The 17,068-nt window shown below is 42.9% G+C and overlaps 1 protein-coding gene across 2 annotated transcripts in view; it reads left to right on the top strand.

The window, feature by feature from the left end:
- The window catches only part of LOC133009277 (A disintegrin and metalloproteinase with thrombospondin motifs 20-like), an 88,776-nt gene that overhangs the window by 50,787 nt on the left and 20,921 nt on the right, over nt 1–17,068 (top strand). For both annotated transcript variants that reach the window (XM_061076726.1, XM_061076724.1), the window contains exons 18-28: nt 947–1,076; nt 1,898–2,024; nt 2,132–2,342; nt 3,139–3,303; nt 3,660–3,830; nt 4,906–5,025; nt 8,547–8,654; nt 10,120–10,284; nt 11,199–11,468; nt 13,279–13,440; nt 14,010–14,186. In XM_061076726.1, coding sequence (XP_060932709.1) covers nt 947–1,076; nt 1,898–2,024; nt 2,132–2,342; nt 3,139–3,303; nt 3,660–3,830; nt 4,906–5,025; nt 8,547–8,654; nt 10,120–10,284; nt 11,199–11,468; nt 13,279–13,440; nt 14,010–14,186 — 1,806 coding nt within the window. The remainder of the gene's footprint in view (nt 1–946; nt 1,077–1,897; nt 2,025–2,131; nt 2,343–3,138; nt 3,304–3,659; nt 3,831–4,905; nt 5,026–8,546; nt 8,655–10,119; nt 10,285–11,198; nt 11,469–13,278; nt 13,441–14,009; nt 14,187–17,068) is intronic.

The following is a 17,068-nucleotide window of genomic DNA, read 5'->3' as shown; positions in this document are numbered from 1 at the left end:
ATTTTGTTTTGTCATAGGCTGATTTGAGTCCTGAGGAAACTTTGGGCACTTGACTATATGCTTCTGCATCGTTGTGTCATTCTTAACATAGGTCTTTGCACTGTATTAACAAATGTACACAGCCTTTCCTTCTACATTGGCTGGGGTGATATGTCTCCACACATGAGATAGTGCACGTGGCATTGTTCTGTAGAATAAGATGAGAAAAAAGTTTGTAAAAAAACACTAATGCAATGCCAGAGATATAAATAGTTAGCCAAACAATTGGAATAGTCTGTAAAAATATTTAAAATCGATGGATAAATGAATGGAAATGGGCTAGATGAACAGATGAACAATCCTCAATCAGCATGCTAATATATTTTCCCAGTAATATCATCGAAACTTACCTGGCTAGTCCTGCACACTACAGCAGGCCTCAGTAGCCCTGCTGTAGAGTGAAGGATGCTGGGAATTATCTGTGCATATGATGGAATAATGCACAGTGGAGGGTTGAAACTCAACCTGCAGCGTGTGCTGCATTCCAAACATCTTTAAAATATAGTTTTCAATGATGTTTTTATTGCTCAGCGTCTAATTTGCATAGTTTATTTTTTTCAAAATTCCCGAGCTTAATATTCCCGTGGAAAGTTTCCGCCCCTTTGCAACCCTAGACATCACTACTCCTGAATTTTGGTGTCGCTAAAACTAAGAAGTTTGAATGACAGTCAGGACGTAACCTTTGCTCATTTGTCAAGTTCCAATCACATGGCCCTCAAGTACAAGCAGTGCTGACCCTGTTGTCTTTGCTAACAGCTGTTGTAAAGTCAAATTCTGCAATCTGCGACAAATCGTCTTGATGTTTCCTTCCGAACTCCTGACATACTGAGCCGGATGTCTGTCTAATAGGCCGGTATCTCTGTGTGGACTTTTGACTTTACCTTTCTTACCATTTTTTTCTCCACAGGTCTTATGTGTGGGAAACCTTTATAACCCAGATGTCCGTTACTCCTTCAACATACCAATCGAGGAGCACAGGGAGCAGTTTGTGTGGGACCCCTCGGGCTCCTGGCTTGAATGCAACCGCATCTGTCAGGGTAAGGTCTCTCAAAATGTATCTTAATCTTAATCAGTGCGGTTTCAAACTCTCCACTTCGGAAGAATATGATGATCTGTCTTCTACTTGTTTCAAACCAAAATGTAGGGGTATACACAGGTAAACCCGCTATAAAAAGGCAATAGACTCCTTTCCCATTGCCAGTAGAAGAGTTTGTCTTGTGCGGGTGTGATACTTGCAAAAACTTTTTTGGGGGTCACGGTTTTTTCACATATCATAATATTTGACTTTGAGAAGAAAAAGTTAATTGCTGCCGAATCATGTGGCCTAGCTGAGAGCCAACTTCCACATGACTCTTAATACAAAGCATATAAATTCACCACCGAAAATCTGTAAAAAGTGTGACGTTTATAGAATCCGTGATGCGTCTTACAGCTCTCATTACAAGGGAATCTTATTTCAAGGGCACAGATTTAAGTGTCAGTGCACATTAGAATCAGCATTTCTCTTGCATCGCTTACACACACCTCTAGATTTAAAACCTTAATCACTCGCCCCTCCCCCTCCTCGTCCATAAATCCCCCTCCTGGCAACCCCAGTGTGACCTCCCCGACTCCTTCCCCTTGGCCTGGCCCTTAACCCGACTAAGCCCTTTAAATGTCTCTTTTAGAAGTGAGCTAGTCAGACTCCCAGTGGGTCACAGTGGGATCCAGTGAAGAGATGAGTCTGTGGGGTCTGAGACCAACATGTCAGAGAGCTGCAGTTGGAGGTGGAGAAATGTGATACTTTGGCGAGCGGACTGTCTGCCAGATGTTTTCTGATGTTAACCTTTTCTTCTTCTGTGTGTGTGTGTGTCTGTAGGTGAACGGAGGAGAAAGTCAGTATGTGTGCGTAAGAGCGATCACCTTGAGGTATCAGACCAACGCTGTGAGCATTTACCTCGACCCGTTGCTGCTGCTGAGCCCTGCAACACTGACTGTGAAGTCAGGTGCGCATTACTCCACACACACACAAACACACACACACACACACACAGTATCAATTCCTGCACAGCACAATCAGCTAAACATCTGTCCTGCATCTCCCCTCACACAGTTGGCATCTTGCTGGAAAGAGCGAGTGTTCTGCTAAATGTGGTCCAGGCTACCGCAGCCTGGACGTCCAGTGCATGAAGTACAGCCTGATAAAGAGACAGAGTGAGAGGATGGAGGCCAGCATGTGTGGAGCTGCTGCAAAACCTCAGAGCCGAGAGACCTGCCATGGGGACTGTCAGCTGAAGAACTGGCAGTACAGCGCCTGGTCACAGGTACGGTCAATGAAGAGATTTACACCAAAATAACCATTTGAAAGGAAACACGAGAAAGATGCAATTATGAGACTCTGGGCTCGAAGTATGGAACTTTATGCAACCAGAATTTCTGATTTGTACTAAAAATTCATTCACTTTATTATATAATGTTTAAAGGGATAAATACACAGCACAGTGGTCATATGAAGAAACTATATTAAATATCCTCTTGCCTTCTCACAAGATAGAAGTCATTTCCACTTTTTCATTAATTTGTTTGATGATTTGTTTCCATGTTTTGATGGATTTGTGCACAGGTGAAACATGTATATGAACAAAAAGCCAGCACCACTGACCAAAGTTATTAGAAAACAACCTGTTTTTCACACAGTCCAACAATTCACACGATTAGAATTTCCTTGTTGGATTGAAATATATCGCACTTAAGCTTTTAATATTTTTAGAGAGGTACTTTTGATGCACAGCAAAGATTACCCATCATCCACAAGGCAAATCAGTACCACATAAGAAGTCCCTGTATATCTATGTATTTAATAAATACTTTGTGTTAATACCTTATGTTAAATGGTAAAGGTCGGCCTGTTGTGCTATCTGTTTTCATATTGTGCAAAATAAATTAAGCAAGTAAAGTAAGTGTATCTCTTACTGACGCAACCTAATTTTGAGTACTCACTCAATGGAATAAAACGTGGCTTTGATGTATATAAATATCCTTGTCTGGGGTTCTATAAGAAATAGATGAAAACACATGACCTGCATGGGCAAAGAAAGGCTGATTTATCCTTTTGAACAGTGCTCCAAGACATGTGGACGTGGGAGCCGGAGCAGAGAGTCTTACTGCATGAACAACCTGGGCAGACGGCTGATAGACCGCGAGTGCAATGAATACCAGAGGCTGGTAACTGAGACGTGCAGCGAGCAGCCGTGTCCGAAGTGGAGCGTCAGCGAGTGGAGCGAGGTGGGCGTGGTCACTATATCATATTATGAGAATAGAGAGTAAAACGTTAACTCAAGGCCAATGGTTAAAATGTTGGACAAGAGGACAGGTCAGCTCAGCAATGCATGAAGTGACAAAAAACGAATCAGAAACACAACTACAGTATTACATACACAGTGACAAGTGTTTACTACATATGTTTACATGGATATACACAAACAAGTGTCTCCCGGTAGCTCTTGTTGTTAGATTGGGATTTCTGGTTATAAATGTGAGCATGGAAGCGATTTTTTTACTTTCGCAGCTATAATTTATTTTTCTCTCTCCTTCTCTCTCCTTCTCCCTCCGTCACCCCCACACCCTCCTCCCTCTCCCAGTGCCTGGTGACCTGTGGGAAAGGGATGAGACACCGGCAAGTGTCCTGCACCACAGGCGCCGGGGACGAGAAGCTGAGCGAGCACTTGTGTGACCCGTCCACCAAACCGCAAGCTGTGGGGAACTGCGAGCTGCCCGAGTGTGCGTCCTGGCAGGTCGGCGTCTGGGGAGCGGTGAGTCCTGCAGACACACACACACACACACACACACACACACACACACACACACAGACACACACACATGCACACAAACACAGATAAGACATAGACGCAAGGTGACTTGGTGCTGTGTTTGACCAAGGAAATAGGTTTCATGTGTGGCTTGCTGTCTTGGAGTTTGACTCGTATCTTTTACATTGAGTGTGTGTGTGTGTGTGTGTGTGAGTGTGTGAGTGTGTGTGTGTGTGTGTGTGTGGGTGTGTGTGAGTGTGTGTGGTTACCAAGAGAGAATGTGGTGTGTAGGAGAGACAGCGAATATTTCAAGTGTGTGTCTGTGCGTGGAACCTGATACAGCAGCGAGTCACAGAGGAGTGTGCCCTGACTCCAGCTGCCATTTCCTCCACGGTGCTTTTACTTTGCCCTCATATCCTGTCAGACTAAACCTGATCCACAGTGCGCGCACACACACACACACACACACACACACACACACACACACACACACACACACACACACACACACACACACACACACACACACTTCTCAAACATTCAACAGCACCTAGGTTTTCAGCTGTTTATTAATAGATGAAGCACTGTTAAGATAAAGCACGAACTTGAATGAACCGTGTATGTAAAGGTGTTCATACTTTACACACGTAGATCTAATGCCCTCCCACACGTGTTTGTATGAAGTCAGATAGTAGTATTTACAGAGCTGGGATGAATCGGCTCGTTAATGCCTGTGTAATTATAATTTGCTGCCCAAATAAACCTATCCTGTGGCGTTTCCTCTGCTCTCGTGTTGTAACTAAACGTGCTTGGATCAACTCGTATGTGAGTTAAGAACTAGGTTAAGGGTCGAGTTGAGAGTATGGGTGTGTGTGTGAATGTATTTGTGCGTGCATGTGTGTGTGTGTGTGTGCATGTCGGCGTCTTACTCAGGCTCTGCTGAGCTGGACCTTGACAGAGGCCCCGTCTAAGATATCAACCTTGACATACTTAGATAGAGTTTGAGATATCTTGCGCTTGACTGGGCCTCTCTCTTTGTGTTTGTGTGTGAATGTATGTGTGTGATTTTGCCTTTCAGTGTGCGGTGACCTGTGGCCATGGCTACCAGATGAGGGCGGTGAGGTGTGTGTCGGGGGACTACGGCAACACAGTGGATGACAGAGAGTGCAACGCTGCGGCGAGGCCCAGAGACAGTCAGGTGAGTGAGACAGTGAGGACAAAAGACCAAAGTTCACAACTTAAACTAGACACAATCAAAAGACAGTGTAAATCTATAAATAAAAAAGGAATGAAGGAAAATACAAGAAATCCTAGAAATCATGGAACAATGACATCATTCATGAAAGCATAAGCAGTTTCTTTTAAGATGACAAAACATGTTTGAATAAGATTATGACAAACAACTTATATTTATAAGTAATTTATTCCAAACAGAAGGAGCCAGAAACATAAAAGCCTTTTTTACCACCTTCCTTAGATACAGAGAGGATTATCTAAGGTCAAGAGTTGTGCATTGATAAAGGGCCTCAACAATGTTTTTTTTAGAAATGGACAAATATTCTTATATATGGAGGTGGGTATGTTTCTCAGATATGGAAAACATTGGTTTAAAGTGATGTGCAGTTTATAGTAAGCAGGACCAACCAAAAAATGTTTTAAAGAACTGCTGATTGTTATTGTGAATCCTTCAACTGTACATACCAGTTAAGGCTCCAGTATGCTTCTACGTATCCGTTTCTCGGAGAGGGTTGCACGGAGAGCGGAGAGTCTTTTTGATTTTTACCTCTCCGTCGACTGTACCTTGAAAACAATTCACCCGCCAAACCCATAGGTGGCGCAACGGAAGACAAGCTCAGAGAAGCCTACCCCAATTCTGGGAAGAAGAAGTCCACGTGTGTCTGTTTACCTCTGTGGCTCGCCTCCAACACACTGAACCATGGCAACTAACAGAACTAAATAAAGTGACACCCAGCGGGTCAAAATGCTGATGTTATCGTTTCTTAGCGCAGCGGTTCCCCGGTCTTGTTTCCGAACTGTGTTGCTGATTCCACAGCTTGAATCTGCTTGAGGCTACACAGAGCTAGCTAGCTTCCCTCCCAGCTAGCTTCCCCCCAGCTTCCACACACAGTCAGCAGGGACTCCCGACACTAACTACTACCCAGTGTTTGCTTCTAACCTGACGGTATTATAGAAACAGTGTCATGATAGAAGTGGAATTAAAGTCATGACGGCTGGTTTTTGCACCGTTACCACCGCAGTTAGCATGGTGGCTAGCCCGCTAGCCTAGCCCGCTAGCACCGCTTTGAAAGCTCGTTATAACCGTCTGTGACCGTGCATACATGCCGTCAGTGCTCTAACGAGCCACCGTCAGCCGGACAACTCCGCTGGCTTAACACACACGTCACATTAATCGTAGAATCGTAGTTGTGTATGTGTTTATTGGGAATCAGGAAGTTAGATGTCCGGAAATGTGAAATCCGGAAATGACGTCGTAGGGAAATTATGTCGTTCGCGGACCAATCACAGCCAAGAGCTGTCCGTGGGGTCTCCGAAATAAAGACGGACAGTTAGAAAAATCAGAGGTGTACGAAAAGCTGTCCGAGGCGCTCTGAGAGGGTGTTCCATGACGGATAGGGCGGTCTTATCTATCCGTTTTAGAAAAGACGTACAAGCATAAATTGGCCTTTACAGATTAGTGAAGGAATTGAGGGTTCCCAGTTACACATTCAGCAGACACAAAGCAATGTTGGCATTCATTTGTAGTTGTGACTCAAAATACATGTTAATATATTGGCTTTAAATCCAATATTCACGCTTCTTTAAGTTCTGTGTTTGATCTCGACCAACTGCTGAGGGAATCCCAGAGCACTGATAAATACTGCAATATGATCACTGGCTCGTTGCTAACTGTGTTTATCAGAACCTTTGCTTTGAGTGTCATGTCCTATTTACGGGCGGCTGAGACACAACATGAAGGAGCCTCATGCTGCTCAAGGTCCACGAATGCTGGGAAGTCCGTTTCTTAGCTGATGATTGTTGTGTTTATGTACGATATAATATAGAAATAGAGAAAGATGGAGCTGGCTGTGCCATTAGGGCAAAAATAACAAACTCAACGGACCTTAACTTACCCTTCTTAATATAATAAACAAGAGAACACAGGTTTAACTCAAGAGGAAGCCCACCCCTAATGACTCGAAAGATTTAGTTACCATCAGCGTACGAAGACTGGACAGAACTGAGGTTTTGCCTCTCGTGCTGCGTGGAGCCTTAAACTGACTGCATCGTCTTGATATGAGCCAATTACTGCAGGTCTTCAGCTGGGGAACTAATCACCTCCATGCAACCTCACACTTTGCACACCTAGCTTTATTCACACTGATGGAAGAGACGTCTACCGACCAACGCAGTGACAGCAGCTACCTACCTATTGGAATAATTAGAGCTGCAAGAATGAACTGTAAAGTTGTCGGCCAGAAAACCAAAATAATGAAAAGCTCAAATGTTTCATAGATTTCAAGGGAACTATAAAGTTCTGCACTAATTCTCAGTGGGCTCCTCACTATGAGTATCCCCTTTCATATAACATGTTTGATGCCTTTTTAATGTAAAAAGATATTGGCTGGTACAGCTTTGAACCTCACTTGTTAAATGATTACCTCATCCAAGGAGGTTATGCTTCAGTGCTGTTTGTTGGTCTGTTTGTCAGCAGCATTACTCAAAAATTACTGAACCGATTTCCATGAAATTTATTAGAGAAGTGTTGCATGACCCAAGGAAGAAAGAATTACACTTTGGCGTTGATCTTGATTAACTGGCGGATCCAATAATAAATGTATCTTTTTCTTTCACATGGAATACGGCTTGAAAAGGGCGTTAGCCTTAGTGGAAGATAATCTTCTAGTTTCTGTGAGATTTGAGCTTGAAACCCTCTACTGAGAGTTTGATGAGCCAGGCAGCTGCAGGAAATGATGCGGTTTAGATGATGAGGAGGACAAGCAGAGCCATCTCATCGTCTCCCACCTGCCATTCATTGTAAGCAATGACTTGAACCGGGCATCGCATGTCTACAATCAAGCATGATTCAGCAAGGATCACTCAAATTTTTGTTCCTGAGAAACGGCCTACGATTTTTCCAGTTGTTGATGTTAAAGTGCGCGATGGCTCTTATCAGTCATCTGCTGAGCGTTTCTCTCTGTGACGACACCCTTAAATCAAAGATATGACCTTCACTACAAACTTCAATGAAGCAAAGGTTGTGACCTGGTTAGCATCATCAACAGCCTCTTTATATGTTTACATGCTCTGCTCCACTTTGACCCAAAGTCCAAGTTGGTGTCAGGGAGGACAAAGACCATACGGCTGCAGTGCACTTTGCCTGAGTGGTTTAAGTGTGTTGCTGAAGGGTTTTGAGACACTGATGGGCACTGAAGGCAGACAGTGTTGAACTGATGACCTTTCAGACTCCAGATAAGTGATCCGTTCGGTTGCTGGAACTGAGGTAACCTACCATATTGACAGATGTTAGGCACATGTGTGGGCATTACGCAATCTGAACTTGAAATCAACAAGTCCTGCTGAACACGCTCTTCAATAATGATAGGATAACAAAAACAACCATGTTTTTGTGGCACAGTTTCTTACACTGCTTCAGTCTATTGCTGAATACTTCACATAGGACTTACTCATTATATTGTGTTTGCATCTTTGTATTTGTAGGACTGTGAGATGCCAGGATGTCCATGGACCTCTTCGGCACAAAGCACACCTCGACCTGACAACACAGCTCAGCTCCTGACTCAGTGGAGATACGGCTCCTGGACTGCGGTAAGGAAACACACACAGGATTTACTGTGTCTTTCAGAGCAAGTTACAGTCTATAGGTTTACCCTCTGCAGTCCAGAGAGTTATATATATATGTGCAATGCACTTTGTTAAAATATTGTACTGTTGCATTCATCTATCTGTGTGTGTAGCTTGAAGGTAAACTATCTGCCGGGCTCTAGAGTGAGAGACTTACCTATCATTAAGTTTTCATTCTTTGTCTAAGACCTCTGTCTTGAAAAAGAATGAAATGTGAGAATATTCATAGAGCTGTTTGTGTGTGTGTGTGTGCGTGTGTGTGTGTGTGTGCGTGTGTGTGTGTGTGTGTTTAATAGAAGGAAACCACACACCTATAGTGATGGGTCTCCTGGATGTATGTTTACAAAGGTTGACATATTCAACAATTTATTGTATATCCCTACATTCCTTCAGATTGGTACATAATGTATTCATGATCCTCTCTGGCATTGTCTCTTTTACCCCCTGCTGTTACACACCCACCCACCCCCCCCCCACACACACACACACACAGACTCCACTGTCTGGGCTGAGAGGCCCCTCTGTCTCCCTGATACTTTTGCATTGTTACTCGTTGCAAATGAAAACCAGATTTCATCTAAACACAAGTCTACGGTTTCGTAGATTGAACCCCGTCTGTCAATCTGAAAGTCGTTGTGAGCTCACATGTCAAAGAGGCCAGCAGTGTGGTCTTACGCACACACACACACACACACTCACACAAAATACACACACCACATGAACATATACACATGCATCCATTCCCCCGAGCAGCGGAACTGCCATCGTCTTTAAAGTGTCATTGATATGAGAGGGATATTACCGGGCCTGTTAGAGCTGGAGCCATTTGATTGCATTAGGTATTCATCCCCTCAGAAATGTTTGCTATGATGTTGTGTTGAGATGACACGGTGTAGTTTGACTACAAGCTGGTGAAAGCTGATCAGAGAGTCATCTCAGGACACCAGCGATAGTAGAGAGGAAATATTTAGTCCTATCAGACAAACAAACCTGAAGCTGAAGGTCTAATGCACAAACACTATTCTTGTTTATTGTCAGCGCTGGCTGAAAAGTAGAAAAAGTCAAGAAGGTTTACAAGCATTTACATTAAAACTAATTTAATAATAAGGTTTATAAAAGCTGATTGTTTTTCGTGTAATATATATCATACACTTTAGACCTATAGATACATGAAGTATACTGTACATATCCTACGCCCTCATTGACATTTGGGGCTGCCTAAACACAGCTTACATATCACTTCAACCCACTCAGTACTGTGGTTTCTTATCTAAACAGCATGGCACCTCCTGGTAAGTCAGCAAGAGTATCACACACTTCACACGTCACTTTAAAAAACCACAGTGTATGAAAACTGCAAATGAAAATAACTGAAATTCCGCAGGACAAACATTCATGTCATCTCTGCCTGTATTTGCATGTCCTGCAGTGCTCCGTGACTTGTGGCAAGGGGAAGCGAGCGCGTTATGTCAGCTGCAGAGATGCCCAGGGAGGAGTGGCCGACGAATCACACTGCGCCCACCTGCCACGCCCCCCAGAGACCTCCGCCTGCTTCAGCCCCTGTGGCCAATGGCGTGCCGGGGAGTGGTCTCCTGTGAGTTAACACTATGTCTAATTAATACAGCTGTTTTCCACTACAGTGACTGGCAGTGATCAATCAGTTCATTCTGAAACGTTAAAATCGCCCTGGGCAATAACGCACTTTGAGTACTGCTGTGATCTTGGGCAGTCTTGATTTGTGTGCGTCAACACAGAGAGAGAGCCAGAACTCTGGCTGTTGTCACCAAACAACCAGAGGTGGGGTCGTCTAACTGGCAGTGAAGAAGCCAGGGAAGATTTACAGGGATTCTGTTCTGATCTTTTTAATCAAATCTTCATGTGAAACGAAAATTCTTTTAAATGTAAAAGCCCAAATGAAATTTCTCTAAGGGGACAAAGTCTTAAGTTCATTAAATTCATGTCATATTAAGTTGATTTCTACTTACTGTTGTATTCACAGTTATAGAGTCATGGGACTATACATCACAAGGCTTCACATCATGAAACATAGATGAAAACAACACTGGGCTTAAGGCTGATTTAGAACGTGGAAACTTTCCCACAGACAATTTATTTGAGACATAGATTGGAGAAATCTTTGCAGAAGAAGTCGCAGTATAAAAGATCAGACAGGGTCTTTCAGGAATGTGATCTCAAAGATCAGGAACCAGGATTCTGACATTTAGAAAGTATAGAATCAACTCATTTTGTCGCTTAAAGGGATAGTTCACCGATAATGAAAATTCACTCATTATCTACTCACCACTATGCCGATGCAGCACAGAGCATTAGTTTACTACCCGGTTCTTACAGAAGTGCAGACTGTGTAGTCGAGACTATAACTTAAATCAGATTTCTACTTTGTTTATTTATCCAAGTGAACTTTCAGAATCACAGGAACACATTCATTCTGTTTCAATATTAAATTTGATTTCATTGTGTAAACTCTTTGTTGCCCCCCACCTACAGTGTTCAGTAACATGTGGCGCGGGACAAACCACCAGACAGGTGGTCTGCTCTAACTACCACCAGCCAGTGGACCAGTCCTTCTGCGACCCGGATGAGAAGCCCGCGACAGAACAGGAGTGTACCGCTGCGCCCTGCTCCTCCACCTTCCACCGCCAGCGCATCAACAACCAGCCCTACGGATACCCACAGGACCCAGGACGCCATCCAGGGCACAGCAGCTGGAACGTGCCCTCCACAGACAACCAGTGGAGGACGGGACCCTGGGGCGCAGTATGTTTGTTCAGCATATGATCTTTGGCTAAAAAGCAGTGTGTAGTATTTTGTGTTGTGGTAGAAACGTTTGAGAGATTTCAGTCAGAATTTCCAGCATTTTCTGGAAGCCAGATCTTCTCTTAGAGCCTGATTAAGTATTATATCTGAATAAGCCAATGATGAATGTAATTATTTGATTTTTGGTGTATAGTTTATATAACATAAGTCTATGAAATCCTGTGTTTGTCTGTGAGTAAACACAACCTTGAGACCACTGGGAGGGTGAGGTAGCGGATGTTTTCAGTTCCCATGGCAGAGGGCCATGCAGTACACGGTGAAGGACTTTACAAACAGCACCAAAGGGACAAATTGCAATATACACACTGAGGAGTGTATATAATGTGTATACATGTGTTGTCAGTGCAAGTATAGACATCAGTTTAATATACTGTAGCTATGTATCCAAAGAATCATCCCTTGAAGGTACGACCTTAATTCTTCGGCTGAAATCGATTGGGCATGAACCAACCCAAACGGATCGGAGCCATTCAGGCTTTTCATGCTCTTGGCTTTGAGTCGTGTTGGCTTAGATGCAAGCAGGATGCTATTTTCATCGGCCTCAAGTTCATCTTTTCTGTGTTTACCCATGTGTGGTAGCTTAGTTGGTTTATGCCAAGATCGGTGCAGATGAGCATGAAGTTTTATTTCGGAGTCCATTTTGCCATGAAATTGCCCCAGTGTACCCAGGCCAACATTAACACTAACACAAGAGCTATGTCGGCCTTCAGGGGTTTAGGTGAAAAACAGACCTGAACAGCATTTAACAGAAATCCCATGAGAGGAAGTAATGGTTGGATTGTGTGATTGTAATATTGAACGAATCACGTGACCTAATCACACAAAATTCCACACTGTACTTCCTTGGATCCTTAACAAACACATTCCAAGTGTGAAGCTAAAGAGATGAACAGTTCTCGAGAGCCACATACAGACAGAGATTTAGAATTAGTAGCTGTCCAGTTACATAAAAGTAAAACCCAAATGAGGAATCTGCTCCCCACTCATCAATACTTGGTAAAGCTTCTCAGTTCTGGGTAAAATCACAATGTTTTACCCCTAATTTCCCTGTTTTTAATTTTATACTTAATAAATCACTTAATGAGAAGGCTATTGCTCCATCAACAGATGTGTTTATTTCTGTGAAACTTTAGCAATCACACTAAGGATTTCCAGAGGATGATCGATGTGTTGTGTGTGTTTCCTTTTCTCCGAAAGCCATGAGAAGAAAATTCTTCTGTTTTCTAAAATCCCCCCAGAAGAGGCATTCATCTCAGCACACTGTTCATTCTCACATTCTCACATAATGTAGTGGAGTAGAAGCTGCAGTCCGGGCTCACTCAGTGCTGTCCTCCCTCACACATACAGAGCTCTGAATGTACTCACTCCTATTGACAGTGGAGATTAGTCATTTTAATTGGATGCAGTGTTCGCCCACTGCTCCGTTCAAGGCTGTGTCGTTCAGAGATTCAGACAATCCCTCACTGGCTGATGTTTTTCCTCCTTAGGAAAACAGTTTTGAACTGTGCAGCTGGAGGACCTCTTAGTGAGTTAAATGCAGCGTGTCAGCTGTGTATAATGTGTATGTTAGTTCTAACAAACCTATAGTGATGCTTTCCGGAGTTTGTAGGGAACTTTGGTCGTGTGGCGACATCGGTCATATACTACATTAGGTGCACCCAGGTGTTTCCCAGTGGTTTTCTTTTTTGCGGGCTTCTTTGTGTGTTCATGTGTCGTAGCCCTCATTGACACACATGTGTGTGCTCTGCAGTGTTCCAGTACGTGTGCAGGAGGCTTCCAGAGACGAGTGGTTGTCTGTCAGGACGCTGATGGACGCAGCAACAGCTACTGTGACGAGAGAGTAAAACCTGCCGAGTCCAAGAGCTGTGACTCCGGGCCCTGCCCTCTGTGGAACTACGGTGTCTGGGGAGAGGTGAGGTCACGTTTAGAGCTCAGACACAGCTTTTTCATCTTATTCTTTCACGCACTCATTATAGACATTGTTATATTTCTTGCAAGTCTTTTGTGTTTCATCCTAATTGTCTCTGTTGTGTCTTTGGATCACCTGAACAGTCAAGGAAACTAGGCATGTGCATGCTGGAACTTTAAAGTAAATTTAAAAAAAATATGAGAGAGAGCAAGTGTTAGCAACCCTCACCACTGGTAGTTGAGTCATGACTGATAGGAACCAAACAGGAAGTGAATGCAAGTTACTGCATCGTCATCTACGTCATCTCAAACTAAAACGGGAAAGCTGCTTTTCCAAACTTCAATTTAGGCGCTCTACAATTTTGGAGAGTTGTGGACGACAGACGTTTACGTATTCATTTTGAAACTAAAAGTCAGTCTGTTAGTCAGGTTGGTCAGGTCAAGGGACATTAGTCTTTTAAAATCAATGCTAAAATAGTCAGGAAATGCCCAGCTAGGGTAATTTATAAGAATCATTATTATATTATATAATGATGTCAGATTATGAAGATTGATTTTATTTTCTAACCTCAGTGCACCCAGACCTGCGGTGGAGGAAGGAGGACTCGTCTGGTGGTGTGTCAAAGGCCCAATGGTCAGCGGCTCAACAACTACAACTGTGACATCCTGGACAAGCCCACTGACATGGAGCAATGCAACCTGCAGCCCTGCCCAGGCTCCGCCTCCTGGCACCGCCGACCATGGAAGCCGGTATGATAGTGCTAACTCGTTCTCCTTTGCCACTGTGAGTAGACATTGTGTGTGCTGAAAACGGCCGGCGTAGCCAGTGTGATTTCTTTGCCTAAAACTGTAGGTGACTCTGGAGTGAGACGTGGGTATCGAGCACTACCGTTGGCTCACTCGCTCCAGCCCACCCAGAGGGGCCCTGCAGGGGCGTGGTGCTGATTAGAATCGAGAAAAAAATAAATAAAAGGAAAAAATACACAAAAACACAATGCTGCTCCACTCAGGGGATCATGAAAAACACATGGAACCCATTTTGAGCCAAGGCTCCAAATGAAATCATATAAAATGTGGACGGGGCTGTCCAACATCGCCATATATTCGTAGAGGCATAACTCTGGAAAATATTTATTTCATTTATGAGGCTTGAAGTAAATGTTCTTTGTTGTTATTGCTGTCTCCACCCTGAATCTGAAGTACACAAGTGTATATTTGTGTATAAGAGTATATATAATGACCTTTATTGAACAGCAACAGATGACTGTCAGTGTATTTTGTATATGTATCTTTGTACAGTATGATTTTGTTTTTCAAGTAGCCGTACTGAATATTATATTTAATTTTTTCCTTTGCTGGTGCTCTTGGTCAAACATCTCGTATCTTTATGAGATAATACAGTTTGTACAGAGGAAAATATTTTCAGATCATGTTTCATGCGTATTTTTGACAATGTTTTTATTTTTACTTAATACCGTTTCACATATTTGATATGTATAAAATATGTCAAAACATCTACACTGTCACTCAAGCCAAGTAAACTATGAAATAAAAGATTAAGATTTAACTTCATCCAAAATGAAATGAATAGCTAGTGCCTTGAAATATCAAAAAAAAATAACATTATAGGAAATAAAAAGCATTTAACATTACCTGAATAAAGTATATCGTCTGGTTTATCGTCACAATAAAACAGGCATAATTGTTGATAATCTACACTGTAGTTTCCATTAAAAAATATTTTAATTCACCTGCATTTTTACTTTACATACAAAGAAGCATCGTAATGTGTCGACTGAACCTGTGGATCCCAACATCCTGTCTGCGAATGGAAGCCAGACTGTCATTATGATAAGGCACTGTAATAGTTTACATTAAATAATGGTGCGTTACTGGTATTGTGAAGACGGAGGTTCATCATATCTTCAGGCTGAGAAAGAACTCATGAATATCAGGCAGCAGCAGCAGTGCAGCTTATTGCACATGAATCCGTCAGTGCAGTGAAAATCGTTGAGCCGTTCCTACTCACCTTCGATCAGTGTCCATAACACAAACATAAGCACACAGATACCTCCTCTTTATAAAGTTATAGTCATTTGTTGCTGTGTCTCTTTATTCCTTTGGCCAGTTTTTTTTGTTTTTGTATTTCTGAAGGATTTTTTTTTTTCAGATGAAACTTATTTATTTGTTTACAAAGAGATTATTAGTTGTTTCAGCTCCAATGTTGTTCTTCCAGTTTGGACTGATGAAACCACTTTACCTGAATTGTTTGTCATGATACACAAATGGCCGTGTCCTTTGGTCTCTTGCAGTCATGTGACCTGGGACCTGGGAAGCAGCTGTTGCTTAGTTATATGGAATTAACAGAAATTTCTAAACGAGTCACACACATTTCCATAACCCATGTTCAGCGTTGTTCCCCATTCACGCTTAGAACATTATGCATTATGCTGAAAACAAACATTGCAAAATCGGCCTCTGTATAGTTAATCAGCCAGTATTAAATGTGAAGAGCAGATTTTAGCTCAATATAACTCTACATGTTGAAAAGAAGTTGCTCTTATTGTCTTGTTACAGCCTGAAAGAGGAATAAACACCTGCTGCAAATCCTTCTTTTTCTTTTTTTGCTGACCTCTACTGGCTTCACGCCCCTGCTGTGATTACTCCCAGTTCACACCCTGTTCAGACCTGGTATTAACATCTGTCCTGAGGGATTGGATCACAAGTGGTCAGCGCTAAGTGCAGCTGTGTGAACCAAATGAGACCTGATTGTGTCATGAAATGCGATCACTTCAACCACATGTGGAGGTTGAAGGTGGTCTGGGACCTGTTCTTGCGTGAATGCAAATGAATCCTGGGCCACATTTAAAGGACCGCCTACTCAGCGGACTTCCTCTGACCCGCTTTCTATGAATCAAGCTTATTTTTTACGCTTTTCGGTGAGAATACATTTGTAGCCTCTACCACAATATAAACTCTGATCAAGGCATAATGATTGATACTTTTCTTAAATTCATTCAGCCCGCTCACGCTTGTGCCGACACAAACACATGGAAATCGGACACATCTGTAAACTCCGACCTAATTTGATCTGCACAAACACAAACAACGTACGTGATTATTTTCATTAAGTGCGCGGAAGTGAGATCGGATCACAAGTGGTCACAGGAGACACATTCAGGACCCATTTTAATACCAGGTGTGAACTGGGCCTTACAGCTAAGCAGCTGTCATTCAGTGCCGGACCCACAGTGCTGTGTGTTGGACCTTGAGTCAGGCCAAGTGCTACAGTTTCCTGTGCAGCTCAGCAGATTCAGGCTCCTGCAAACAATTTACCAACAGTTTAAACGTGACGTAACATAAGGTTATCATGACAAATATTTCAGGGGTGAAGTGTTGCACGTGAGTCTGTGTTTATGTTGGCGTCCTCTTCAGCGAGGACGTCTGCAGTCTTTGCTTCTCTCACTGTGCCGTTCGCAACCAAGACTTCCACAACCAAGACTCCTCAGCCATGACAGTTTCACTCCCACTCTTCCTATTTTTGCTCAGCCTGTGGTGCAAAGTTGCCAAACTCGAGAGGGCAACGCTACTTTATTTAGCATATTCTGGTTTGTTATTGTTCTTTTTGCTAT

The sequence above is a fragment of the Limanda limanda genome, chromosome 8, assembly GCF_963576545.1.
Source record: "Limanda limanda chromosome 8, fLimLim1.1, whole genome shotgun sequence".
Lineage (NCBI taxonomy): Eukaryota > Metazoa > Chordata > Actinopteri > Pleuronectiformes > Pleuronectidae > Limanda > Limanda limanda.
Note: the sequence above shows the minus strand (reverse complement) of the source record. Positions and strands in the feature narration are given on the sequence as shown.